This window comes from Eublepharis macularius, chromosome 8, assembly GCF_028583425.1.
Source record: "Eublepharis macularius isolate TG4126 chromosome 8, MPM_Emac_v1.0, whole genome shotgun sequence".
Lineage (NCBI taxonomy): Eukaryota > Metazoa > Chordata > Lepidosauria > Squamata > Eublepharidae > Eublepharis > Eublepharis macularius.
The window spans coordinates 131,996,499-132,024,490 of record NC_072797.1 but is presented as its reverse complement, the minus strand read 5'-3'; the positions used below and the strand labels follow the sequence as shown (position 1 = coordinate 132,024,490).

The 27,992-nt window shown below is 44.2% G+C and overlaps 1 protein-coding gene across 1 annotated transcript in view; it reads right to left on the bottom strand.

Moving 5' to 3' along the window:
• LOC129335180 (neuronal acetylcholine receptor subunit alpha-7-like) overlaps nucleotides 1-27,992 on the bottom strand; it is a 122,662-nt gene that overhangs the window by 35,444 nt on the left and 59,226 nt on the right. The window contains exons 7-8 of the mRNA XM_054987620.1: nucleotides 21,705-21,899; nucleotides 17,910-17,996 (exon numbers count right to left, since the gene is read on the bottom strand). Coding sequence (XP_054843595.1) covers nucleotides 17,910-17,996; nucleotides 21,705-21,899 — 282 coding nt within the window. The remainder of the gene's footprint in view (nucleotides 1-17,909; nucleotides 17,997-21,704; nucleotides 21,900-27,992) is intronic.

Genomic DNA, 27,992 nt, shown 5'->3' with positions numbered 1-27,992 from the left:
AAGAGACTCCCGGGCCAGGTGATCTGAAAGGTGTTCCCTAGAGAGACTGTTTCCTGAGGTACCTCCTATGGGAGGGATGAATGGCTATATGGAAACAGACATCTTTCGAATCGATCACTGCAAACCATAGGACTTGGCTGTGAGTCTGTCCTTTCTCTTTTGAGAGAGGTAATCATCCGTCTTCTCTGAGAAAAAGGATTTCCCCTCAAATTGGAGTTCTTCCACCTTGTTCCTGGTTTCAGTCGGTAAGGCTGTCGACCGCAACCAGGCATGCCTCCACAGGACAACTGTCAATGTCAGGGATCTAGTTGCCGCATCAATCGTGCTCCTCCCTGCATTTTTCTGGTGCCTTGCCAAGCATAACGCCTCCTCCTTGATAACCTTAGCCAAAGGTTTCTGCTCATCGGGGAGTTTCTCATGAAAGGCAGCCGCCTTCCCCCAAAATAATATTTGATAAGCACCCATCATAGCCAAATAGTTGGCGACTTCTATGCTCAGGGTGCGTAGATTTTCCTCCCGATGGTGTCCAACTTCCTTCCTTCCTTGTCGAAAGGCGTAGAGTGCGAGCCTTGGCACTGACGTGATTGCATTTCCTCCCTCACTAAGGAGGAGGGGGGAGGATGCACAGAAAGGAAAAGGCAGGAGTCATCTCTGATCCTGTACAACGTCTCCATCTTCTTGATAGTGGATGGATTAGAGGCTGGCTTCTCACAGAGAGAGTTCATAAGGTCTACAAACCCTTCAATAACAGGGAAGATGACATTAGATGTAGATCCCAAGAATAAGTACTGAAGGATCTTGTCCTTAGGCTTGGTCTCTAATGATGTAATGTCAGTTTCCAAGGCTTTAGTCATCCTCTGGAGCAGTTCAGAGTAGGACTGAAAATCATCCGTAGGAGAGGCCTCACCCGTCTCACCCAAAGCTTCGTCTGGGGAAGGGTCCGATGGTCCGCTCAGGCTGACTTGCCTCTCATAAGGGTCAGGTTCAGGGTCCCTGAGTTGGAAAGACATTGTCGATTCTGGGATAGAATGGGGTCTCCTCCCAAAATCCGAATAAGACATCGGTGAGAATACAGAGTCAGTGTGGAAGGGCTCACCAATGTCTATGTTCGAGAAGTACTTTGGTGAGCGACCATGAGAATAGGACCATTCAGAATACCGATGGTGTCTGCTCCTTCTAGATGACCGCTCCTGCATAATTTCACCTTCCTCCATAGAGGATGTCACTGAGGAGGTTTGGGACCTTGGTGAAGGGGTCCTTGGGAGATCCAAGATCTCTATTTCCAAAGCACCTGATCGGGCCCTGCTCGGTTCTCGGTCGGGCCCTGCTCAGTTCCTTTCCAGTCAGGTGCTTACTCTTTGCCCGTTTCTTCTTAGGTGGTTCCAAAGGGACTGGGTCGATGTCAGTTCCAAGGTCTGGGCTTGTTCCAGTGTAGGTGTCGATTCCATAGGCCTAGACAACTCCCTTGATACCACAGACCTGGATGACTCCCTCGATTTCAAGCATTGGATCCGAGCAGGTGACATATCCGAATGCGCAGGTGATCTCAGTTCCAATTGGCACTTTCGGTTCTGGACCGAGTCGGAATGGCTGGATGGTTCCCTGGAGGGTACTCGGATCCCAGGTGGGGTCAGTTCTGACTGGGATAACTGGGGCGCCGTGACTGAGGTCAGATCCGGTACCTTTGGGCTGGTTTGCATCGGCCAACTTAGGCTCCAGACTCGGCACTGTCATAGCTTTCTTCAAGAGGGCTGCTTTTAAGGGGGAAGACTGATCTGCCCGCACTTTAGGGGTAAAGGATCTGCAGATCTTGCACGCTTGGGCATTGTAAGCTTCACCCAGACAAAGGAGTCAGAGAGAGTGCCCATCGGTTTTTGCCATTTTCAAGTTGCATTTGGAGTAACATTTGAACAGGGCCACACTCTCACTCTTCTCTTCCAGGAACGCAACACGGAGAGAAGAAACGGCGCAAAAACTCACAACACAGTTCCAAGCTACTGCGCCTCTCGGGAATAGGCTGTTTATGTGGGGAAACAGCCACGCCTGTGCTCTGGGAGCTGTCGAGCACCCTCTAGTGAAAATTTTAGCTAAGAAATCCTCTGGCTGGTAGGCCTGAGCAAGCACAGTCCCATGTGGGAATGCACAGAATGAACCTAGGGTGCAATTCTATTGGGCCTGAGAACTTGATTTCATTTAAAGAATCTAGGTGTTTAAGTAGCACCCTATGTCTGTCCTAGGCTGCAATTCTGTTCCTTTCTCAGGTGTTCCCTTTTTGCCAAGGTGAGCACCATTCCCTTTGCAAGTTAAGATTGAAGCAAAGTAGGAACTGAGCAGTTCTGCTCTCTTTTTATCATCTCTTAAAATCTCACTTTCCTCTCCTTGCAGTGGGCCTAACACTTCCTTATCCTTTTACCTGCTCCAAACATAATCAAAGAACCCTTTTTTTGTTGTGTTTAGCATCTCTCATTAGTCTAAGGTCATACTGAGCATTAGCCTTTCTAACACTCTCTAACAAATTATGTGTATTCATCCTTGGTTATACAGCCCTCCTTCCATTCCTTAAATGAGATTTTTAAATTTTTCAGATCTTTACAAAACTCTTTATGGAGCCACCCTAGCTTCTTCGAGTACTTCCCCTTTTTCTTTGTCTTCGGAATAGTTCGCGATTGCGCCTTCAGTATCTCACTTTTAAGAAACTCTCACCCATCTTGAACTCCTTTCTTGCTGAGTTTTTCTGGCCACGGTATTCTCTCCAGCATGATGTTGAGCTAGTTAAAATTAGCTTTTCTAAAATCCAACCTGTATGTCTGACTATGTTTAGCTTTTCCCTTACCAAGATCTTAAACACCAAAATTACATTTTCACTATTACTCAGGGTGCCCACTACTTTCACCTCACCAACCAGTTCTTCCCTGAATCACCAGCAAACATCTCCTAATTTGGGGGGGGGGGGCAGGGGGGCGGAAACACAAGACCGCTCATCCACAGGGGCCTGAGAAACTTCTTTTTTACTCTGTGGAGCCTTGGATAGTAATTCTTGTTCTAGTAATCCAGAGCCATTCTCTACGGGGTAGACCTAGAAGGCTAGAACCGATTTCTCAGTAATGAAGGATCAGAATGTCTCCTGGTTTTCCTACTCCTGTAGGTCACATTCTTCCACTTGCCTTCTTCCTGTATTTGGTGCTCTTCCTTTTCCTGTGCATGTGTGTGTGTAATGTCTTCTATGGAAACAAAAGGATGCAGCTTTTTCTCTGACGGGTAACTTAAAATTAAACACTCAAGATTTTAATAACAGCACAAATTATAAGCAGAGTCACTTGCATACCCTCCTAGTGCCCCCATATAGCAGTTACATAGCCCAATCTATTCCTAACGAGGCTCCAAGGCCTGCGCTTAAATCTATAAACGAATAAAAACAGGCTCCAGGCACAGATTTTCCAGGGTAGCAGGCTTAATATGGAAATGCAGGACAGAACATCCTGAGAGACAGCAAAGAAGAGCAAAGGCTCTGCTGAGGAAATTCCCATAGAGATGAATTTGGTAGGTCATAGAAAGGAAACAGAAGTCTGGCCTTGCATTGCAGCTTAGTGATGCTATTGTATAGCGATGCTATGTATAGCAGGCATAGGGCTGTCCCTCTGCTTATACAAAAGTGTGACCGCCATTTTGAGAAAGACAACCTTCAGGCCATTCTCAAGAAAGACCAGGGCTTTTTTCAGCGGGAACACGGTGGAATGGAGTTCCGGAACCTCTTGAAAATGGTCACATGACTGGTGGCCCCGCCCCCTGATCTCCAGAGGGGAGTTGAGATTGCCCTCTGCGCCGCTAAACTCCCCTCTGTCTGGAGATCAGGGGGCGGGGCCACCAGCCATGTGATCATTTTCTCTGAGGGCAACCCACTGAGTTCCACCACCTCTTTCCCCAGAAAAAAGCCCTGAGAAAGACTATGTTGCTATCATCATGAAAGATTATCTAAAGCTACTAGACATTATTGGGGGTGCTAAAGCAATGAAAGTAACGTATTTATTACTGGTACGGTTTCTTTCTTGGGTGACTTGCAGCAGAAGACGGAAATAATCACTTCTGCTACTTTCTTACCAATACTCAATCTCAACCTGTACCCCGGGGAACTAGTTGAGAAAGTGGCCAGAAGTATAAGAACCCTTACTAGTTGTGAGCAACTAATGCTCACAATAGCAACAAAATGTGAAAGGCGGGGGTTGTCTCACAATCTGCAGACTTTTTCAACTTGTAGCTATTCACCTCAGATTTTCTAGTTTCTCTTCTCTCCTCTGTCCAAGGTAGCTCTTGTCAGGACAAGGTCACATGAACAGTAAATGAAGTAGTAAAACTTTTCCTGGACTGTACCACACCATACTACCAGGGACATTATACGACCAATTGCGCCTCCATATAAAAACCTGAGATTAAGGAGAACGGTGCTAAATAGCTTTCCCTTGGGCTTGGTATGGTCAAGGATTTTTTTCCCATGGGGAAGTATTCAACCATTTGATCCCTCTACACAAGAAGAGTCCTGTTGGATCCGACCAGTGCTCCATCTAGTGCAGCATCCTGTCTCACCCAGTGGCCAACTAGTGGGGGCCATCAAGAGAGCAATGAGACCAAGGCCTTGCCCTGATGTTGCCTCCTGGAGGCTGAATATTCAATATCGATACTCACAGAGGGAAAATTTGGTGAGCAAATTAATTTCAGCTCTAAAATAAATATTGCCTTTTCATCCAACACCCAGAGGCCTAATTTTATGCGTTTAGGTTTTCAGCAGAGAGCAGGGTCTCCGTGTTTAAAAAAAAAAAAGCACACCATGCATTTGCCAAAGTGCATCACGAGAGTGTGTTTCAGCACGAGGCCCTAATTGAGCAGCTGCCTGCTCAGCACACCCCCTGGTGAAAAGAATGCCCAGTGCACACTTCAGTTGGCGTGCGGGACACTCTTTGATATTGCCTCTGGCAAAATGTAACATTTGCATTGGTTCTGAGGACATTTATAGAATACGTATTGTTTAACAAGCTGCTAATATACTGCAATTTCCTGCTCCTGCAACAAGGATTATTGCATTGGGATATGTCATCCTGCTAAGTCTCATAGACCCTGTTGAATCACAGATCAGATGCACACATCACAGATGACCCCCCCTCAAGCAAGTTTCACAAAGCTTCTTCCCAGGGTGGCAGCAGAAAAATGTGGGTAGGGGGAAGCAGCATCTCTGACCCTGTAACATCATTCCAGGGTGAAAACCTAGAAGTGACATTACATACACACAGGCGCTATATCTCTGATGTTCATGCACAGGTGGCTACATCTCTACACTGGAATGGCCATACAAGCCCTACTGAATCAGTCTAGCTGTGCAGTTGATACAGATGGCAATGCCCGTCTCCATCTAGGACCAACAGTTAAACAGCAGGGTGCATGCAGGGTGCATTTCAAATGCATGACAAGAAAAGAGCCAGCAGGTCTAGGTTTTCATGAGAGTAACCTCCCAAAGAGGAGCTGAAATTGACAGAGCCTTCGGGGAGGCAAAGACGAAATTAACAAAACCCTCTGAGGAGAGATCTCTGCCCGCTTCATCTTTTTAAACTATGCTTCCTGGCTAACATTGCGTCTCCCTACACTTGAGTGCCCCCATGTAAGATGCCTTGTGTAGCGAGACTCTAAGTTAAAGCACATAAGAAGTCTGAGAAGAAAAGTTAGAATTGCTCTCACTCCAAAATAATCAGAAGTGATTTTAATTGCCTGTCACACTGTTCAAATAGTAGGTTATTATTGTTGTATTGGTGGGACATCTGATACTTGGCCTTGCTAGATTCTACTGGAGCCCACTTCATCAGATGTAATAGAAGTGTATTCTGTACTGGTAAACATGTGTCAGTGTAAATATAAAATTACAAAATCAGACACATGGCTACAGAAATATTAAAAAGTAGAGACTGTGAAAACTCAGTATTTGATACAGGGAATCTTCAGGGGCTGATACGAAGGGAATTGGGGAGTTTCATAATCTTTAATAAATAGAAGATGAGGGCATTTTTGGTAGGAACACTTTGGCTCGAAAGAGGTGAGGAAAGCTGCCCACGTTCCTTTTACACATTTATGAAGGCTTATACAGATAGATAACCCCATGTAAATACAGAGGCTTATAAACTACTGAATGATGTGAATACAATTAAGTCTTACTTCTAAGGAGATCTGATTAGGATTGCTCCCCAAGAGCTCGTCAGTTCTGTTGATCTGTAGCCTCGAGGAGCATGGATTGGACCACTCTGGAAATTTAGTGCTCCTTTTTTTGGAGTCAGATCAGACCTCAGGCAGGACAGATGTTCAACAGACATTGTCCATCAGGTCCACCAAGGTCACACAAAGGTTAATTTATCTAGTAAATTCTTGAGCAGGAACTTAGCACTTTGAACAGAGTTTGAGCTTTGTTCCTACTCTTGTATATAATTATTTTCAAACTCAAGTCGATTTATTTAAGCTATTTCGATTGATACGGTTGAGAGAATTTTTGGTTCAAATATAAATACTGTACAGACTCCATTTACATCTAGATCAGAATTTTCTCCAGCCACTGATAACCATAGAAAAATTTGAAAAATTGGTATTAAGAGATGTGGAATCTGCAGAACAATGTGTCACTAAGTGGTTTAACATTACATGCAGGGAAAGACAGTCTTTGAAACAACTTAGAGAGGGTTCCTCAATGATTATCAAGCTTGCTGATAAAGGCGGGGCTATAGTTATCAGAAGATTCCCGTGGCGCAGAGTGGTAAGCAGCAGTACTGCAGCCCAACCTCTGCTCATGACCTGAGTTCGATTCTGGCGGAAGCCGGGTGCAAGTAGCCGGCTCAAGGTTGACTCAGCCTTCCATCCTTCCGAGGGTGGTAAAATGAGTAGATGACTGAGGAAGGCAATGGCAAACCACCCTGTAATAAAAAGTCTGACAAGAAAACATCATGATGCGACGTTCCCCTATGAGTCAGTAATGACTTGGTGCTTGCACAGGGGACTACCTTTACCTTTCAAGATAGAAGTGATTATGATTTAGAATTAAATAGACAATTATGTGATGAGACTTGTATAAACCTACAAGTAGAGACCCCAGCAAACGTATATTATCCATTATTAAGACAGTCAGGGCTTTTTATCAAGGGGAACGGAGTTCCGGAACCTCTTGAAAATGGTCACATGGCTGGTGGCCCTGCCCCCTGATCTCCAGACAGAGGGGAGTTGAGATTGCCCTCCATGCCGCTCAGCGGCGTGGAGGGCAATCTCAACTCCCCTCTGTCTGGAGATCAGGGGGCGGGGCCACCAGCCATGTGACCATTTTCTCCGAGGGCAACCCACTGAGTTCCACCACCTCTTTCCCCAGAAGAAAAACCCTGAATACAGTAATATACGAGGTTCTTGCCCTTGGCTTTATTACTGAATTAGTGCCTTCATTTTTGGTGAATGAGAATTACAGGGTTCCTATTTTGCATATATTACCCAAGATTCACAAACAGGGAAGTCCTCCTCCTGGAAGACCTGTAGTATCAGGTTCTGTTTTTGAGCCTTTGGAACAGTGTGAGGATAGTTTTCTTAGTGTTTTTGTTACACGAACTTGTACTTTTCTTAGGGATACTACTGACTTTATCACTAAAATAGAAGGATATGTCATGAAGGATTATGAGATATTGTGTACCATTGCGTACAGGCTTTGTACATGCATATATCTCATGATGACGTTAGACCAGTAGCACAATTATTTTGGGAGAAAAGCGGTAATCAGTCCCCGCCAATCTCATTTTTATTACAACTATTAGATAATATTTTGGAGAAAAATTATTTTCGGGCACAACATCAGTTTTATTTTCAAACACAATGTGTTGTGATGGGTTGTCATATAGCACCTAATACTGCCAATTTATTTATGGCACATCTTGAGGAGACATTTTTCATACCTCTAATCCATATTTGAATAGGATCTCAGTTTATTACAGGTACATTGACGATTTTATTTTTATTTTTAAGGGCCAGGAAGATTTAACACAACTTTTGGAGTGGCTTAACGGCATACATCTTAGCATTCATTTTTATATGGCTACTACTCATGATGAGAATATTGCATTTTTGGATACAGAAGTATTTATACATAATAAAAAAAATGATGGGAACTCGTTATTACATTACAATTGTCATCATCCTAGACATTTGCGTCAAAATATACCATATGGCCAATTCCTTTGGATTAAATGTAATTCTTCTAAGTATAATGATTATTTAATAGAGGGAGATAAATTATGTTCTAACTAACAGCAAGGAATTATCCATGAAACATCACTGAGGACACACAGAAGAGAGCAGACTCTAGGGCACGACAGGACTTATTAACTACACACACCAGACAAGATAGTGTCAGGCGATGGATGACAGGCTATGGCAGATAGATCCCTGTACCATTGCAACAAGAAATCCAGGCTCTTGGTTAAATGGTTTTATTCAGAAATCAGATCATTTCCACGGATAAGTCCATAGGATTACTCAGAAGCAAGGTAAGCATCTGAGCAGTAAGAGCAAGATTGACAGGGATAGTGACATGTGGAAAAATCCTTCCTCTTAACACACGTTTGCTCCTTTCCCCCTCTCAACAGTAAACAAGACTTTTGGCGTGAACTTGGTGTGAGAACATTTCACATATTTGTATTATCAAGTTGAGTCACTGAGAAAGCAAGACATAGCAATGCCCAGGAGTGAGTAGCATACAAGGTCATGATCACTGAAAGTTTCTACAGTCCGTTAGATAAGCACTTGCAATAAGCCTCTGAGAGAAACGGCTATGGCATTGGCAATATGATATCAAGTTATAGCAAGTTACAGCATGACGCACTGGTTCAGAACAACAGGTCTGCATTAGCATTACCATTGCTGACAACAGCATAAGTATTGGCATGGATGTGGCTCTGACATGACAGTTAGTTATAACTTTTCTTTTCTATGGAGTTTTCATCTTTGTCAACTAGAATTAGAAATATTATATATTGACATTGGCATATTATATAAGAGATCCTTGTGTGTGAGTCATTTCCAAAAATAGGATATAGGAGAATGAGGTCCATCAAAGACCTGTTGGTCCATACTGATTCACAAGTGGTTAAAACCCCACCAAGGACAGTACGACACTCTGAGTGTACAGGATGCATAAGCTGCAGGCAATCGTGGGTAGTGTAGTCCTTTGTACTCCCAATTGATGGCCACACGTTTCAACTGACAGATTTTTCAGATTGTGGTTTTGCTGGTGTGGTTTATATTTTGATTTGTCCTTGTAAATCACTGTACATTGGCATGACTACTCGTTCAACACATGTACATATAGCGGAGCACCGTTCTGCTATAGAGAAGGGAGAGTTGGTTACCCTTTTAATTACAGATTTTAAGGCCAAGGATCATAGACCATTTGACGTCAAATTTCTAGTCATAAAGAAAATCTTTATAACCAATTGCATGTTACTAGATACAACAACGTGAGTCATACTAGATATCTATACTTTGTAATCTTTAATTCCAAAAAGCTTAAATGAGAAATATGATTTGAGTTCTTATACTTGGTGCTGTTACAGAATGACCCACTGTACCTTTAAGAGATTTTTGATTTATCAAATACGTGAGAGGCTTGCAGCTGTATCTTGTTAACTATTACTAAAGTGTGATCTTGAATATATATTATTGTCCTCTATGTGGGAGCATTTTGCTATTGCCTTCGTGAAATTTGATACTTTAGTGATGCATTTGGAATTGAAAGGTCAGTGTTTTTGCTATTTTGTGCTATTTTGTGCTATTATATATTATAAACTATATTATATAGTTGTGGGAATGTTCTTTGGTAGTATATTTTACTTGTAAATAAGAGGAACTCTGATGACGATCAACTTGAAACGGGAATGGAGCTGGCAACCCGTCAGAACTGGATTTGTTATTGTTGATAGAAGAGTTGTGAACTCAATTTGTTACTGCCTTAAGGTTGTCTACCAAAAGAAGAAATATATGGAATTTCTACACTTGAGGAGGGGAACCTATGTATTTTAATGGTTTGAATTGCATGTACATCATTGTATGTTATTTCACAACAAGTTATTTATATGTATTATTAAATTGTTGTTAATAGTGCAGTATTTGTACTCTACAGCTATGTACTTTGAAGTTCATTTACAAGCCTAATTGTGAGTGGGCTACTGTCCTTATCATCATCATTCTGTTCACACCATGATCCCTGATTTCCTAGAATGGTTGCCATGTCCCCTTACCCTCCTGGTGGAAGGGGTGGGGAACCGGGCACTTGTGTGTACGCACTTCCAGCACAGAGCGATAACATTGCTTCAGGGAGTGGTGTCATTGTGCAGACTGCAAGAGTGCTCTTGCATTTCGCGCCAGGCCAATTCTTTAAGACCCAAATAAACTCAGTGCAAAGTGCAGGAGCAGCCCTGCAGCCTGTGCAATGACTTCTCTCCAACCATAGCAGGGATGTTTTACTTCATTTAAAGTGCTAGTGCCAGCGAGTCCATTCATAAATACATTTCAAAAAACATTAGCAAAGTCCTGCTATGTAAGAAATAATCCAAAGGGTCCAAGAGGCACTTGAAGGAGACCCAGTCCATCTGTGACTACGATGGGAATCCAGCTGTAGTCTCATTTCCACAGAACTTTTTTCAGAGTAGACAAAAGGTAAAGGTAGTCCCCTGTGCAAGCACCAAGTCATTACTGACCCATGGGGGGACGTCGCATCATGACATTTTCTTGGCAGACTTTTTTGTTACGGGGTGGTTTGCCATTGCCTACCCCAGGCATCTACCCTTTACCTCCAAGAAACTGGGTACTCATTTTACCAACCTCAGAAGGATGGAAGGCTGAGTCAACCTTGAGCCGGCTACTTGAACCCAGCTTCCGCCAGGATCGAACTCAGGTCGTGAGCAGAGCTTGGGCTGCAGTACTGCCGCTTACCATTTGCGGCCACAGGGCTAATGTACTAAAAGTTACAGAAGCTAACATGGACCCAACACTTTACAATTATTAGCATTAGCATTTTAAATGAAGTAAAAATTCCCTGATATGGATGAGATATTTATAGAGGCTTGAAGTTTTTTTTTCTATTTAGCATTGACGTGGTGTACCTGGCTATTTTCTATTATAAATAAGATTTCTGAAATTGAGTATTGTGACTTATGAAATTATTGTACCAAAATCATACATATTTATTTAAAAGAAATATGTTTATTCTTCCTTGCAGTCTTTGTTCTGTGATACTGTCTGTTATTATATACCTACTGGGGGACCGGCAACACTATTTCCTGGGATCATCCATATGACTATACCATAAAAAAAAGCAACAACCAGAGGAGGGAAATATTGCCAAAGTAATAAGTGTAAGGGGAAATAACAACACAAGAGAACTACAAAGTCAAATACTGTTTTTCAGGAAAGATTGCTATTTTTGACCTGAAGATCAAAATTGGTGTTTATTTGGAGCATTCCTAAACATCACGATTATTTCTGGAAAACTCTTCTTAAACCTCTTCAAAATCCACTAAAGTCAACGGGATTAGATCTCCAGACAGAGGGGAAGTTTAGACTGCCCTCCTGCCATGTGACCATTTTCAAGAGGGCGATTTAAACTTTTAAAAAATCTCCCCCCTTGTTCCAGCTGACCCAAAGTGACATCATTGTGCGGTCCTGAGTTCCACCACTGAGTTCCACCACCTCTTTTCCCAGAAAAAAAAGCCCTGATGATAGTAAAGATATATGTTTATAACCTATTGTTAAGAGCAGTTTCCTCAATTAAGGGCTAACCATCTGATGTACCTCAACAATTAGAAAATCCGTGTATTTAATAATTGGTTACATATTTACCTAGCAATATTCTTGTATTTTATCTTTATTATATAAGGATGTTTTATTGGTTAATAAAGTTTATTTTTTTTAAAAAAGCTGTCTTGTTGAACCTTGGAATATGCGTTTTTGGTGGGGGGAGGGTGTCAGTGTCAAGCACAGGTTGCAGAAGAGCAACTCAATCTGTGTGTTCATTATACAACCATCACAACAAGCCTCCAGTTCTGCCTTTCTCCTCACAAGGAAACAGGCCTTATAAAGCTACTCCGGAACTCTCCCACAGAGTTGGAAGTGTGAAGCACAAGTAGAGAAACTGGGTATTCAAGAACAAGCTGGCAAGCTGCCTAGGGACTTGGCAAACTGTAGTCCAAGGATTTATGCAAGGGCTGTGTTCCAATGTCAGTCATTGGGGCTGGCAGAGCGCTCTCCGGCTCCAGCAGCAGTACCAGCCTCACTGGATCACAGATGGCTGAGCCTGGTTCTGGCTGGAGCACTGTCTTTTAGGCACCACTGCACTGGAATATGACTGATTAAGGAGAGCCTTTTTCAATGTAAAAGCTTCCTGTCTCCCTGGGCTTTGTTTCTTACTGTTTCTCCCACACATTGTAAATGGATTCTTACAACAGAGGTCGCCTTAGTTTTCACCAATGATCTGTAGTTTTTGTTTTACATAACTGTCAATCTTATCTTTTTCCTTCTAAAGGAGGAGTGGGGGTATTTTGCAAGTTTTACAGACTGATTTGGAGATGTCTAGTGAACTTAAAGAGGATTTATCTAAAACAGATTATCTAAAATAGATTAAGTGGGTTCTCAAGTCTGAAGCTAAAGTGACTAAACTGAGGCTATCGTACTTTGATCATATCATGAATAGACAAGACTCACTGGAAAAGACAATAATGCTAGGAAAAGTTGAAGGCAGGGAGAAAAGAAGATCAAACATGAGATGGATTGACACTGTAAAGGAAACTAGTCTTCAGTTGCAAGACCTGGGCAAGACTGTTAATGACTGGACAATCTGGAGATCATTAATTCATAGGGTCACCATAAGTTGGAAGCAACTTGATGGCACATAACATACCAATTTAACACACATGTCCTTTACTCTTCCCACCTAGGGCTGTCAAGTTTATGAACTGGTCCCTCTAACTACCTCTTTCATATCAGCTTGATCAGCAAGCAATTATCAAGTGATAGTACTTACCATTAGAGATGGGCACGAACCAAAATATGAACCAAAGTTCATGGCGAAGAGGCGATTTGTCAGAGCCTATTTCTGACGAACTGCCACAAACTTTAGGCTGGTTCGTTTGGTTCGTTTTTTGGTTTGTCACTGCAGACAGCCCGGTTTCCTAGGCAACAGGGAATGGACTTCCTGAAGACCTTCTGCTGACCTGGGAGTGGCCTTCTGCTGACCCAGAAGTGACGATTTGCTGACCTGGATGTGATGTTTTCATGAACCAAACAAACTAGTTCGCAAACCGCGGCACGTTCATGAAAGGTTGTGGTTAGGGAAAAGCAATGAACCACTAACTGCATGCTTCGTTTTTTTTCTGGTTCATGCCCCTCTCTAGTTACTATGCCATGAAAATTTTCAACCACCCATTTCCACTCATTAAACTTATTAAAGAGATTGGACATTTTTTCACTGGCCAATTGGCAACTTTACTTCCACCCCACCATCCCTCCATATTATTTTTATCCACTGCTTAATCCATATCACCCCTGCCCCGTTTTTATTCCCCCATGCTATTTTATCTATCTGTTTAAAGCATTTTTATCTTGCCTTTCCCTCTGCTTGCTATACTGAAAAAAAGAGGAGGGAAACCCACACGATCAAATCCAAAAACCAATTTTGAAACAGCAGATCTGCAGTAACAGATAACTTAATAAACAAAGAAGTCATCATAACAGCCCAGCGGCGTATCTTAGCATCCAAATTGCTCAGTGGAATAAAAAATGTTCTGCATCCAGAAAGAAATTAGAGACAAACAACTCTGCACCAGACCTGGGAAGGCATCCCAGAACATCAGGGCTAACCTGCCAAAGGCCTGGCTCCTTCCTCAGCGGAAGTACATGCAGCAGGGCCCAGCCTGCCTGCCACTACTGCCACAGCCCTTACGCAAGGACAAGAGGTCTCTAAAGCATGTGTTTCCCAGTCTGCAAAGGGCTTTAAAGGTAAGCACCACAACTTTCAAACTAGTATACTAGTCCACCGGGTAGGGTGTGTGTGGAGAAAGAACCTGCAGTGAAAATGCCCTGCACATAGAGAAATGTTGCAAAATCCCTTTCCACAGTAACTAGTACCAAAGATGGATTTTGCCACAATGCCACCCAAGGCAATTATGGATTTATATTATACCAACTCTTAGTTGAGCCCAATCATTTCTACTCAAATGGACAGTGTTTTTCCAAAGCCTAGGTAGCCTTATGACAGACCTGAGTGCTGGTCCCTTAAGCCATTCCCATCAGATTGCCAATTGTTGGTTGGGTGATTCCTAGAAATGTGGGGGTGGAACCTGGGGATGGCAGAGTTTAGGGAGGGGAGGGAGCCCAGCAGGGATAGGATGCCATAGAGTTCACCCTCCAAAGCAGCCCCAGGGGGACTATCTCTGCAGTCTGAAGATCAGTGGAAATTCTGGGAGGACTCCAGGTCTCTACATGGAGGTTGGCAATCCTACATTTCCATGGCAGAATAAGTAAATAGTTGCACCTAGAGACATCACCAAGGAAGCAGGGAAGCCTGCCACAGTGTTTAAGAGAGCTGCTACTGGTTCGAATCCCACTACTGCCACGAGCTCCGTAGGTGGCCTTGGGTAAGCCACAGCTCTCAGCCCCAGTTCCCCAGCTGCATTGTGGGAATAATAATAACACTTAAGGCAGTAGGAAAAGAGGAAGACCTAAAACGAGATGGTGAGACTCAATAAAAGAAGTTATGTCCTCCAGTTTGCAAGATCTGAGCAAGTCTGTTAATGATAGGATGTTCTGGAAGTCTTTCATTCATAGGGCCACCATAAGTCAGACGTGACTTGATGGCACATAATACACACACACAACTTGTTCACCACTCTGGGTGGGGCACTAATCTGTCTAGAAGAGTGGTATAAAAGCATAGTTGTTGTTGTTGTTATTAAGCAAAGTGGCCAAAATTTCAACCTATACGGCTTATCTGGTTGTGAGCTGGCCATAAACTAAATAACTCAATTCTGGGAAATTATTTTGAAGCTAGGATGTTGCTGTTAAGGCTGAGCTAAAATTTTATGGGCACACTTTTTGGGATGAGAGCTGGAGTTTAGAGGACTTGGAAACATTCTCTAACTGCCCCTCCCCCAAAACCCTTAGTATTTTTGCAGCGCCCCTCCCCTTTCGCAGTTGTTTTGGTGCCAGTTTTTGGGAGGGAGAGGCAGGTTCTTCTTCCAGCCAGTCCAGGATTATATAAGCAGTAAGAGGACATTCTGACCCAATCCAATTTGCCTACATGACAATGATTTGGCTACAAGCAAATTGGTTCTTTGTCCCTTGTGGCAAAATAATTAGCAAAATGACCATTTGAAGTCAAATGACTAGGGATCTCGGGGATTGTATCTCAGGGGTACAATGTCCCGGCAGAAGGTTTCTCCAGAGATCACTCACCATCGGCAGGCACCCGGAGAACACGCGTGGTGTGTGAGTTCCCAGAGGACACGACAACGTCCCTTCTAGAAGCGACACCATTGTGCTGGTCACAGGAGTGCTCCCGACTCCCGAGCTTTGTTTGGGGCCGATTCTAAAAGAATCAGCCCCATGAAGAGCACAAGACTCCCACTGCCTGTGTGGTGATGTCACTTCCGGAAGTGATGTCGTCATGTCCACTGGGCCTGCAAAAGACGAGATTCCTGGTAAGTACCAGGTTGCCACCTCTTACCACTGGGAGGGTACAGGGACACTCCCCCTCTGCCACGTATTTTGCCTCAATTCTAGATGCTATTTACTGAAATGAGCCAAACCCTGGAAAGTCTGTTCGCCTTCTCGTAGCAGATGTGGATTACTTCAAGGCATTTGCCTTCCTGATACTGAAACCCACCCCCACCCCCCACCAAGTTTCAGGCTCTTAATCCTGCTGTGGCATTTCATCAGGTAGGGGAAAAAATCTAAGCAGAGGCAAAGAACGGAGTATGTTTGACCTACATGGCTTCTTTGTAATCTGCATTTCAAATAAATTCGATATGCTCTAATTGCTTAAGCATTACAAAAAATATTGCAGTATGGGAAGAGGTAATGCGGCTGCTCAGATATACTTTGTCTAAAGGCTATAGCAGGACAGCACCGGGAAAGGTGGAGTAAACCATCTGTTTTGTGAATTAGGCCCTTGGGCTTTTGTAGCTACAGGCTGTGTGAATTACTCATGCTTTTAGAATGGCATCTTAGGGCCTAACTACATGTTTGGCTGGATCAATCCTGAGATCTTTGGAGGAAATGTAGAATAAAAATGTAGTAGACAGACAGACAGACAGTTTCCAGATGTTTCCAGCCAGGGCTTTTTTTCAGCTGAAATGCGGTGGAACAGAGTTCTGGAACCTCTTGAAAATGGTCACATGGCTGGTGGCCCCGCCCCCTGATCTCCAGACAGAGGGGAGTTGAGATTGCCCTCTGCGCCACCGAGTGGCGCGGAGGGCAATCTGAACTCCCCTCTGTCTGGAGATCAGGGGGCGGGGCTACCAGCCATGTGACCATTTTCTCCGAGGGCAACCCACTGAGTTCCACCGCCTCTTTCCCCAGAAAAAAAGCCCTGTTTCCAGCGCATATTACTTCATGTTGCAGATATGTGTGCATGTGAAAAGCTCAGCAGGAAGAGAAAGGTTTTTCTCATTAAATAATACGCTCACTAGGTCTGAGGTTTTTTAATGCTAATACAACCTTGCAAATAAGTTCACAAAAGTGACTAACCTCAAAAGAACCGATCCTTGGCATTTTCAGTCAGAAGAAGCAGCTAGAAGGTGAGACCCTAGAGAGCTGGTGCCGGTCAGAGTCGATAATACTGACCTTGACAGACCAGCAGTCTGACTGGATGTAAAAAGCAGCCATGAACGTGGTCTCCAGATTGGCTTGCAGCCAGGGCTTTTTTTCTGGGAAAAGAGGTGGTGGAACTCAGGACTGTACAATGACATCACTTTGGATCAGCTGGAACAAGGGGGGAGTTATTTAAAGTTTAAATCGCCCTTGGAGAAAATGGTCACATGGCCGGTGGCCCCGCCCCCTGATCTCCAGACAGAGGGGACTTTAGATTGCCCTCCGTGCCACTGGAGCAGCACGGAGGGTGATCTAAAGTCCCCTCTGTCTGGAGATCAGGGGGCAGGGCGACTGGCCATGTGACTATTTTCAAGAGGTGCTGGAACTCCGTTCCACCACGTTCCAGCTGAAAAAAAGCCCTGCTTGCAGCCATGGTTCTAGGGAAAAGGTGGATCAACTCCTGTCCATTCTGCTATTTTCCCAATCGAAATTGCCCTCCATGGAGGTACAAGTAGCCCCAGTAGTGAAAAGAAGACAGGTGAAGGCAAGCTGCTTCCCTTCTTGACCTTCTGTTCGGTGTAGTGGTTCAGAGCAGCAGGACTGAAATCCAGGGAGCCAGGTTTGATTCCCCACTCCTCTGCTTGAAGTCAGCTGGGTGATCTTGGGTCAGTCACAGCTCTCTCAGAGCCCTCTCAGCCCCTCCAACCTCACAGGGTGATTGTCATGAGGATAATAATAAAACATTTTGTAAACCACTCTGAGTGGGCATTAAGTTGTCCTGAAAGGCGGTATATGAAGTGAATTACTATTACTATTAACTGCATTCCAGGGGTCTGGCTTCGATTGGGGAAACAGTGTCTGGGGACAGAGGTAAATCTCACTTGACCCATCATTTAAGGTGAGGAGACAGCTGCTTTTTAGGGCAAAAAAACCTTCACCCAATTTGAGAGGATAGATCATGGATCAGGCCATATGTAGTCTGGCTCTAACAGACTGAGAGCCACACCACAGGTTTGTCTTTAAGGGCTGGCACCCCATCGACGTACCTATTAAAGGAACCGAATCCGACGTGGCAGGCATGATCTCGGCTACCAGCAGCATGAAAACTGTCAGGGACAGGAGGACTGTAATACCTGCAACAGAACGATAAAGGAGACAAAGGGGGAGGAAAGGTTTGAACTCTGGAATACTCCCACTTGAAAGATTTGTGTAAAGAAAGGTTGGAAATGAAATGTTCATTGTCATGTCTTCCGTGCAGCCCCACCTGGCAACTGCACAGAAGAACACTCGATGAACAAGTTACAGATTGGTGCAACCCTGTTTTTTATAGTAATTTGGTTTTGGATCGGGAAGAACCAGAATGAAACACTGGCTTCAGCAGCAGCCGTTCTGCCTAGCTGCATTAGAGGAATGGAAGAAACAGCAATGCCCTCTCCACCGGTTTGGCTGGGATGGCTCTTTTCTCCCAGACTGCTCTCCTGCAGTGGACAGTCCATCTCGTCGTCATCATCAAGGGTCCCCCCTCCAACTTGTTTGTGCCAACTTGGGGTACTTTCCAGACTTCCACAGAAATCTGAAAACTTTTTTTTAAGTGGAAGGGGGTTAAATCCCCCCCCCCCAAATAATACCGTTCACTGCACAAGTGTAGTTGTGGCAAAGCCACGCAGGCAGGTGGAAAGGAGTGCTGTTAGGTGGGACTAGGAGAGTCCATGCCACGCTGCGGGACAGCCAGGAGGAAGGAAGGTGGGCTGGAATGAGGGCGAGCAGGTGAGGGGGGACAGGAGAGTCCTCGTTCCTGCCACCACATCAGGGAGAGGCAGAAAGCCAGGCAGGAATGAGGGCGAACAGGCAGGGGAGAGTCACCACCTCCACCATGTTGGGGAAACTGTGGGGTGCCCAGATGGCTGGGAATATTGCTGCCACTTCTGTGAAACTGCAGAGGCACCAAAGCAGGGGGTGGGAGGAGAAGCTGCACCTGCCGCCCCCCCCCCGGCATCATTGTCACCCTTGCTGTCAGGGGGCTGGGAGCACGCTTCACCTGACCGTAGCATCACTGCCACTGCCTGGCCTACCACAGTTCACTTGCTCTAGCTCTTCAGTCTGCCGGAAAGCAAGTAACAAAAAAGAAAGGGGTGTGGGGGGGGTGTTGCAAGATGAAAGGATGCTGAGTGGGAGAGATGAACAAGGAAAGGTGGTTGGGAGGAAAAACTGCTACTGCCAGGGCCAGCACAATCCGTAACATTTTGTTGCTGCCCTCCACTTGTCAATATATCTAATTCTGAATATTGCCCTAGAATGCAAATTAAAATGCCACATTATGGAGCCAAGTACAGATCTGAGGGATTTTTCTGTAAACCTAGGAGAATCCCTAGGTTTGAAAAATCCCAAAACAATAAAAAAGTTGAGGGGGTTAAAACTGCTCCGAAATGGTGAACACGTTCTGAAATCTTGTGACATCATAGTGGAGTAGCAACTGAGAGCCAAACTACAAGTGACGCCTGACACTAGTTGGACACTTGTCAGCTTCCCTCAAGGGGCCAAGCTACAAGTGACAAATGACACTTGAATGGCAAGTGTATTTCTCCCTGTTCACTTGCCCTCCACTTGTGCTCCACTCGATCCACTTGCCGTTCAAGTGTCATTTGTCACTTGTAGCTTGGCCCAAGTTTTGGCGGGAAAGGTAGGCAGCTTGGCGGAATGTTGGACAAGTGACAGTTGCAAAGTCCATTGGACAGCAGTTGGAGAGCCAAGCTGCAAGATTGGGATGCCTACATTTCCCATCAAAACTTGAGGGAAGTTGACAAGTGTCCAACTAGTGTCAGGCGTCACTTGTAGTTTGGCTCTCAATAGAGCCTGGGTCTGGGGAACTGCAAAGTGATTGCTGCTTTGGAGAAAACGGCGGCGGCAGCAGCGAAGAGAAAGAAAGAAAGTGGTGAGGAGGAAAGGAAATTTGGGATGAGGGAGACAAAAGCCTGAGAAGAGAGAGACTAGAAATGGATGGTGGGGTAAAGAAAGAGCTGGGAACTGAGAGAGTGAACAGCAGGGTGGAGGAGGAAAGGCCTGGAAAGAGAGGAGAGCAGTGTAGGGTATGGGATTCCTTTTGGGGGTCCCTGCTGGCAAGCCACTACTAAGCAACAGTACGCAAAAGATGACAGCTAAGCGCTTATCGGCGTCTTCCCTATCTGCCCTTTTTGTTTCATTACTGTTAGATGATAAGCCATTCTTTTGGATTGTAAACTGACTAGAGTGCTTTGGGTGAATCGCTGAATGTAAATATAAGTAAGTAAAAAAATAAATGTCAACAGGAAATGAAAGGTTTGAGGGATATATATTGCAAAAGACTGTGACCTTCCCACATCGACACTGTCCCAAATTCTGCTGGCATGGGAAGGAGGCTTATTGTGGTCTCTTGCCACATGGCTTATAGTTTCTCTCTGCCGTGTGGTAAACCAACAGATACCGGAGCCATCTCTCACATTTTTTATCCTGCCCTTCTACTGAGAAGCTCATAGTGGCATACATGGATCATCTTTGTGGCTTCTGTGTAGTCTCACTTTGGGACTGTGCACGTGTAGGCCAGCCATGGAGAAGATCTCCAGAGCTTTCTAGAAGGCTAGAAGCACCCCTCCACACTTTGGCGTTTTCCCACCAAAACATCATATGATCAGGAGGGGGGCCACTTATTCCCTCAGTTCTCTTCATGCTGCAAGATGAAAGCAGGGTTGCAATTGCCTACAACTGTTGTTCCTCAAGTGCTCTCCTGTGCAGGCACACATCCCCCCCTCCCGCCTGCCTGTGGACCCTCTGGAACCCTCGTGGAGAGAACTATGGGAATAGCACCCCCTCCTCCTAGTCTTGTGTTGTTTTTGGTGGGAAAATGCCAACGGGAGGAGGGGCACTCCTAGTTTTCTAAAAGCTCTGGAAATCTTCTCCATGGCTGGCCTGCATGTGCACCGCCCCAGTGTGTGCCTGCAAAGAAGACCAGTGGATGGACAACAGTTACAGAGAAGTGCAACCTTGATTTCTCCCCTATTCCATTTCATCCACATAACAACCACCTTCTGAGACAGGTTAGGCTGAGAGAAAATGAATGGCCCATCAAATAAGTTTCATGGCGAGTGGGAATTTGCACCTTGGTCTCCATACTCTGACTGCTACACCCCATTTGCTCCCAGGGAGCCTCATCAAAGGCTTTGAGGAGGTCAACTGGTTCGAACTGCCAGCCCGCCAGCATTTGTAAGCAGCTCCAGTGGGCATCACAAGAAGTCAACACCAGGGTACTGGAATTGTGGCCAGCCTGCCAAATGAAAGGGAGGATGGCTAGTTTGCTCTAGGGCTGGAGATTGGTATATGGAAGCCCATCACTTCTTGGTCTCCAAACAACTGTTGAAACACTTTTTGAAGCTACCTTGAAAACCTAAAGGTTTGAAAGATGGGATGTAAGGATCTGGAATCCAATCCATCAATCAAATTCTGGACAGTACTACTTCATATGGCAGGCAGGCATGTGTTGCATTTTTAATGCTCCCCCACTTAAAAAAAAAATCCTGCAAGTGGCATATCAGGAATATGGCTACACTATTTTTCTCTGAAGTGCTTCTTCAGTACATGCAGGGTGGTTTTATTTTTGCACGAGGAAGCTGTAGATTCAAAACTGGGACCGCTTGCAATCTGGAGTGGTATAATTCAGAATTTTGCCATTTCATAGTGAAATCCTAAACAAAGTTACATTCTTCTAAACCCATTGCATTCAGCGGACTTAGAATGAAGTAGCTCTGTTTAGGCTTGCACTGTCAGTCTGCCCTCTCGTCACAGATTGGCTCTGAGTCCTCAGCGCTTACCCAAAGATATTTTTTCCCCAGAGTCAGCTGGCAGCAAGAAGACAAGCAGGGCTAAGCCTGAGATCAGGACGCAGGGAATGAGCAAATTCAAGCCATAGTAGAGAGTGCGCCGGCGCATTGTCACGGTGTAAGTCACATCAGGATACGGCTCTTTGCAGCACTCATAGTACCTCTCATTCCTTTCTCCTGGGACACCTGCACAGAAGCAAATTGGCGGTGCGCAAGAAAAAGAGAAAGAGAGAAGAAAAAGATTAGGTGAGCTTCATCCTCAAAAGGGCTAACTGAGCAGTCACAATGTCTATCTGCCTCTTTTTTATTCCATCTTTCCTTCAAGGAACTTAGAGTAAAATACACAGTTCTTCTTTCCATATTTATCCTCACAACAGCCTTGTGAAGTAGATCAGCCTGAGGGCAAGTAACTGACCTAAAGTCACACATTCATGGCCAAGTGGAGATTAGAGAGTCAAGGTGGTGTAGCAACTAGAATGATGGACTAAGATCATAGAGCTAAACTACAAGAGACAAATTACACAAGGAGGAGCACGTGAAGGCAGTTGCAATGTTAGCCGGGAAGCCAAGCTTTAAAAGACAGATCAGAAGGCTCTGTCAATTACCCCTCTCTACAGAGCCAGCAAAGATGGCTCCTCAGAGGGAATGTTTATTTCCTCTTCGCCTCCTAGAAGGGGAGGTGAAACTGACAGAGCCTTCTGGAGGCAAAGAGGAAATTAGGAAAACCTCTGAGGAGTGTTCTTTGCTGGCTCTGTAGAGAGGGGAAATTGACAAAGCCGTCCAATCTCTTTTAAAATTCACCGTCCCGGCTTCACGTGCACATCCTCGTGTAATTCGCCTCTTGTAGCTTAGCTCTCAGAGACCCAGGTTCAATTCTCTAATCTATCACGGAAGCTCACCAGGTGACCTTGGGCCAGTCACACAATCTCAGCCTAACCTTATCTCATAGGGCTGTTGTGAGGGGAAAATGGAGGAGATGAGAATGTGGTAAGCCACTTTGAGTCCCCTTTGGGGAGAAACACAAGGTACGAATGAATGAGATTAAAAATGAAAACTAAAAAATTAGAACCCAAGTCTCCCAAGTATGCTAACCACTATACCATTTAGTAACTGCTGAGTCTAGATAATCTCTGGGCATGGTGATGCTCCCCAGTGAAACACCAGTGGGTTTAATCTTCAGTTAAGATTGTTGTTCCATTAAAACAAGGATTATTGTGCAAGCAGTACTGCTGGACATGACACAATCCTGCTTGCAGCTGTGAATGTTTAACATGTCCTGTTTCAAAATATAGATCTTTAACTGCATTATTCAATTTAAATTTAAAACATACAGGCCAAGTGTAAGAAGAAATAGCTCTTTGGAAACAATGGGGTTATTTTTATACAGATGCAAACTACAACTTTAGGAGAAAAAAATTCTGCTAATGTAACAGCTTCTACCACTAGCAGAACTGGACCACAGGAAGCATGCCAATATTTTTTTCTAAAAAAGTCATCCCCGCCCCTATTTGTAGTGCTAACAATAGTACAAGGGAAAGCTATTTTGCTTATCAAAACAAAGAAGAGGTTAAAGGGATAAATCCTTTCTCCCCTTCCACTCTAGCCGAAAGCCAAACTGGGGCCATGTTTGCTTGCAATTTGTCTTTTTTCCAGGCAAATAAAATTTGTTATCTTTGCCCCATCCATTTTGGTCCTTTGATAAATAGACAAATAAATATTTAGTAGGGTACCATCCCTTCGTCACAGTGTAACGAAGTGAAAAATAGTAAACGTTGCAGAGCTGATTACATACATTAAGGAAAATTACACTGATTTGCTCAATTAATATAATTTATAGTAAATTGGACCCTGGCAAAATATCAAGTGGCAGAAGCAATGGAAATTATTAGTAAAGACATTTTTTACACATCTGTTATATAATGCTAAGTATTATTGCTCAGTAGTAATACTGCTCCCAGCTTGCATAACAGACTTTGTTTACTTAGCATGGGAAAATTAAAATTCAGCCTGGTCTACTCATGCCATATCATGAGGTGGTGGGACGCTAAGATAAAATGTGGAATATTCCATTGAAACACACGAAGCTGCTTTCAGAATTAGACCTTTGATCCCTCGAGGTCAGTACGGTCTGCTTTGACTGGCAGCATTTTTCTAGGGTCTCCGGCAGAGGTCTTTCACATCATCACTTATTACCTGATCCGTTTAAATGGAGATGCTGGGGATTGGACCAGAGGCCTTCTGCAGGCGATCACATGCCATCTACCACCGTACCTCAGCCCCTCCCCCGCTTCAGATTCCAGGCTGAATGCTCCCCTAAGTTAAGAACTTCTTACAAACAAAAATGTGCACAGCAGACAAAGTGCTATGCTTTCGCCCAGTTTTACACCTTTTCTAGTTACAATGAGGGTTTCTTATATGGTGGGGGCATCAACAAGTGACCCTTCCCATCGAAGCAGCCAGGACTCTGAAGTGCTGCAGCTCTTGCTACCCTTCCTACCTCTGTCTGTGGCTTTTGCAATCCAGACCTGCATCCCGGAAATATACATTCTAAAATTCTAAAAGCTGAATTCTGCATCCAGTGGCTTACAGCCAGCAAATGGTTCAGCTGACAGAAGAGGAAATTGCTAATTCTGCATCCAGAGGCTTAGAGCCAGCAAATGGTTCAGCTGACAGAAGAGGGAATTGCTAATTCTGCATCCAGTGGCTTAGAGCCAGCAAATGGTTCAGCTGACAGAAGAGGGAATTGCTAATTCCCCCGCTGGCTGCAGACTTTGTACTAGGAACATTTGGGAAGGGATGCATTTGAGGATGGACTAAGAGGAAGAGATGGGGAAGTCCTGCTGTGCTGACTGAAGTCTTCGGAAGAAAGCAGAGCAATTTCTGCTGGTTCCCATCCTCCTATGGGAGACACCTCCCCACTTTGACTGCTTACTGAGGGTCTGCTGAGCCCAGGAACAAATTTTTAGGGGGCTCAATGGACTGTAGTGGGAGGTAGAAGATGGACAGACCCACATCACAAAGTCTATGGATGGTCAGACCCATCTCTGTGTTCTTGAAAATGCTAGCACATGCCAAGTGTATTTCTCTAAAGAGAATCAGGACCTGAAAGTATCTGTCTCTGAACTTTCACTTTGAGTGTTATGGAGTTCGGAAAATGGAAGGCTTTCATGAACTGACACTACCCGACTCCCTTCTTACGTGAGCCTCTTCCTCAATTGGGCATGTTTGGTGGGTTTTTTTACAACTTGTGTTTTTGGTTTTTAATCAATATTTTGTTTTTATTTTTAAAGTATTTTATTGTGTTACTTTTAATGGCTCTAGGATGTCTAAGCTAGATTTGGAGGGAGGGAGGGTAACAGCTGCTATTTTACCTTTGGTGCTTTTACCAATTTTTTACGTTATATATTCATTAAATTATTTTGATGTCATTACTTTAATCCCTTTGCAAGCCCCCTTTGCAATACTTTTTGTAAGTAGAAGAGAGGGATATAACTCTTATGAATTAATAAATAGGCACATTCAAACATTCACTAGGGATGCTGTTGAATTTCTCACCCTGGCTGGTTTGACAAATTTGTTTCAGTTCTGCTTTTCCATTGTGCATACTGCCCACGTCTCAAATTTGCCAGCTTTGGGAGGGTGATCTCTGGCAGTCCAGCTCTCCCACCTGCCCTTTTTTCCAGGCTAACGGGGGAAACAGTGGGAGGTGGGAAAGATGTCATATGACACATCAACATCACGTCCGGGTGACATCCAAGATGTGATGTCAGCACACCACCCAATACTCTGGAAATTCCATGGTAATACCATAGAATTTCCAGAGCATGGGCTGACATGCTATCATCACATCCAGGTTCTCATCCAGATGTGATATTGATATGGTCATGTCCACCCCTTGCCCCATTCCCAAAGCTCCTAAGGTACCAGACAGGAGCCTGGCATCCCTAAAACTGTGACTTTTCTTTTCATGCCACTTACAGTGTTGTATCCTACCAGGTTTTCTGCTGGCAAAAGAGGAAGACGAGTCCTCTTTCAAGCACAAAAAAGTTATACTGGGGATCAGTGGGCCTGTGTGGACAAAAGCCATGTGGGGTGAGGACTGCAATGACAAGGAGATCTGGGTGAGAATGAGAATAAAAGCTGGTAAGATCCAACTTACTGTTCTCGTCTTTGAATTTCCCTGTAAAATGTATGCAGGTTTTCAACTGTATTGGTACAGCAATAAATCAGCATTATACATTATGAGCTATTATGCATATAAATTGTGGTGGAAGAGAGTGCTCTCAAGTCATAGCTGGCTTATGGTGACCCCCTGGTGGGGTTTTCACAGCAACGGACTAACAGAGGTGGTTTGCCATTGCCTGCCTCTGCAACCCTGGTCTGCATTGGAGGTCTCCCATCCAATTACTAACCAAGGCTGACCCTGCTTAGCTTCTGAGATGTGATGAGATCAGGCTCATTTGGACTATCCAGGTCAGGGCATGCATATAAATTATGTCTGTACAAATAGCATATAAATTGCATATAAGTTGTATTAAAGAAACAAACAAATCATTACTGTCAGCAACAAGGGCAGAATGAAACTGTTTACATGGACAGTGGTGTGTATATGTAAGGTGTCATCAAGTTACAGCCAACTTATAGTGACCCTGTAGGGTTTTCAAGGCCAGTGACCAACAGGGCCTTGCAACTTGCCTAGCAACCTGGGCTTCCTTGATAGCCTCCCCTCTAAATACTAAGCCAGGCCAACTTTACTTGGCTTCTGAGATCTGATGAGATCAGGCTACCTTGGACTATCCACGTCAAAATGTAGGCTCTGGTATATCTTAGGATGATCTTCAGTCTGACTATGGAGTGAATGAAGAGTTTATTCAGGAACTACAACTTGGCCAGAAAGGAGAAAAATAGAATAGATACTAACTACTTCAGTAAACAGGGAAGAGCGACTTCCGGGAAGAAGCAGGAAGCAGGAAGTAGCCTAAGAATACCAATCTGGAGACATGCAAGAAGGACAGGAGAGAGGAAGAAAGAAGGATCCCGCTCTGCCAACTATCTAACAGACCTGCTGCCCCTTGCAGGTATTCTGTGTCTTCTGCCTTCTCTGTACACAAGACATTGTATTTCCAACACCCCATTCTCAAAGTCTAGTGTACAGAGTCTACAAGGTTTAAGTTCTTGTGTAGACTTTCAAACTTATTTTTAGGGAGTAGCTTAGTGAGTATATCAGCAATCATCTCTTCTGTACAACAATACTCCAACTCAATAAGCCCACCCTCTTGCATATTTCTTACTAGATGTTGTTTCACATCAATATGTTTGGTTCTAGAGTAGAGATGGGCATGAACCACAAAAAAAAGGAACCATGAGGTTCATGGTTCGTGGATTTTCACGAACCAGGAACCATGAACTGGCACGAACTGGGGCCAGTTTATGAACTGGTTCATGGTTCGTGGGGTTTTAAATGCCCCTTTTCGGCCACATAGCAGCGGCAGGGAAAGTGGCATTTGACAGTTTAAAGGGCCCTTTCCTTGACTTGCAAGTGGCAGGTCCCTTTAAACTATCAGCTGGCAGGCAGCAGAGGGGGATCCATTTGAGGGGCAGGGAGGCCGTTTTCAGCAGTGGAGGAAGCCAAAAACAGCCTTCCTGCCCCTCAAATGGCCATTGCCTGACAGCTGCCAGCTAATAGTTTAAAGGGACCTGCCGCTTGCAAGCCGCAGGAAAAGTTTATATGGTCATTTCTATTCTAGAGTTTGTCTTTTCTGTTTGTGCAATTTTTATGCACCCTTGATTATCCTCAAAGAGTTTTATCGGTTTGGGTTCTTCTGTCCCAAAGTCATTAATCAGGTGCAGCATTCACTTCAGTTGTCTGTATGCCTCTGCCGCTGATACATATTCACAAACTGTCAGAGTGGAAATCCACAGCTAAGGGGAAAAAACAACAGAATATTACAAATTATATAAAGTGACTGTTAAGCATATAAAGTGGTACAGTGCATAAATTAACAATATTCAATAAATTACAAGTGTAATATAACAAATTTCATACGCATGATTGCACTACAATCCGGCCAACTGTAGAATTAACACTAAATCCAACGTAGGTGGAAGCACAGCGGAGATAACAAAGTCAGTTCATTGAAGAACGTGGAACAGAACTGTTCCTATTGTATTCATTTAAACAGTCATTTTCATAATCTTATCTCTTTACAGGTGGAACAAGGAGATGATATACTTCCAGGGCCGAAGACCCAACAAGGAACTGGTCATTGATAACACTTG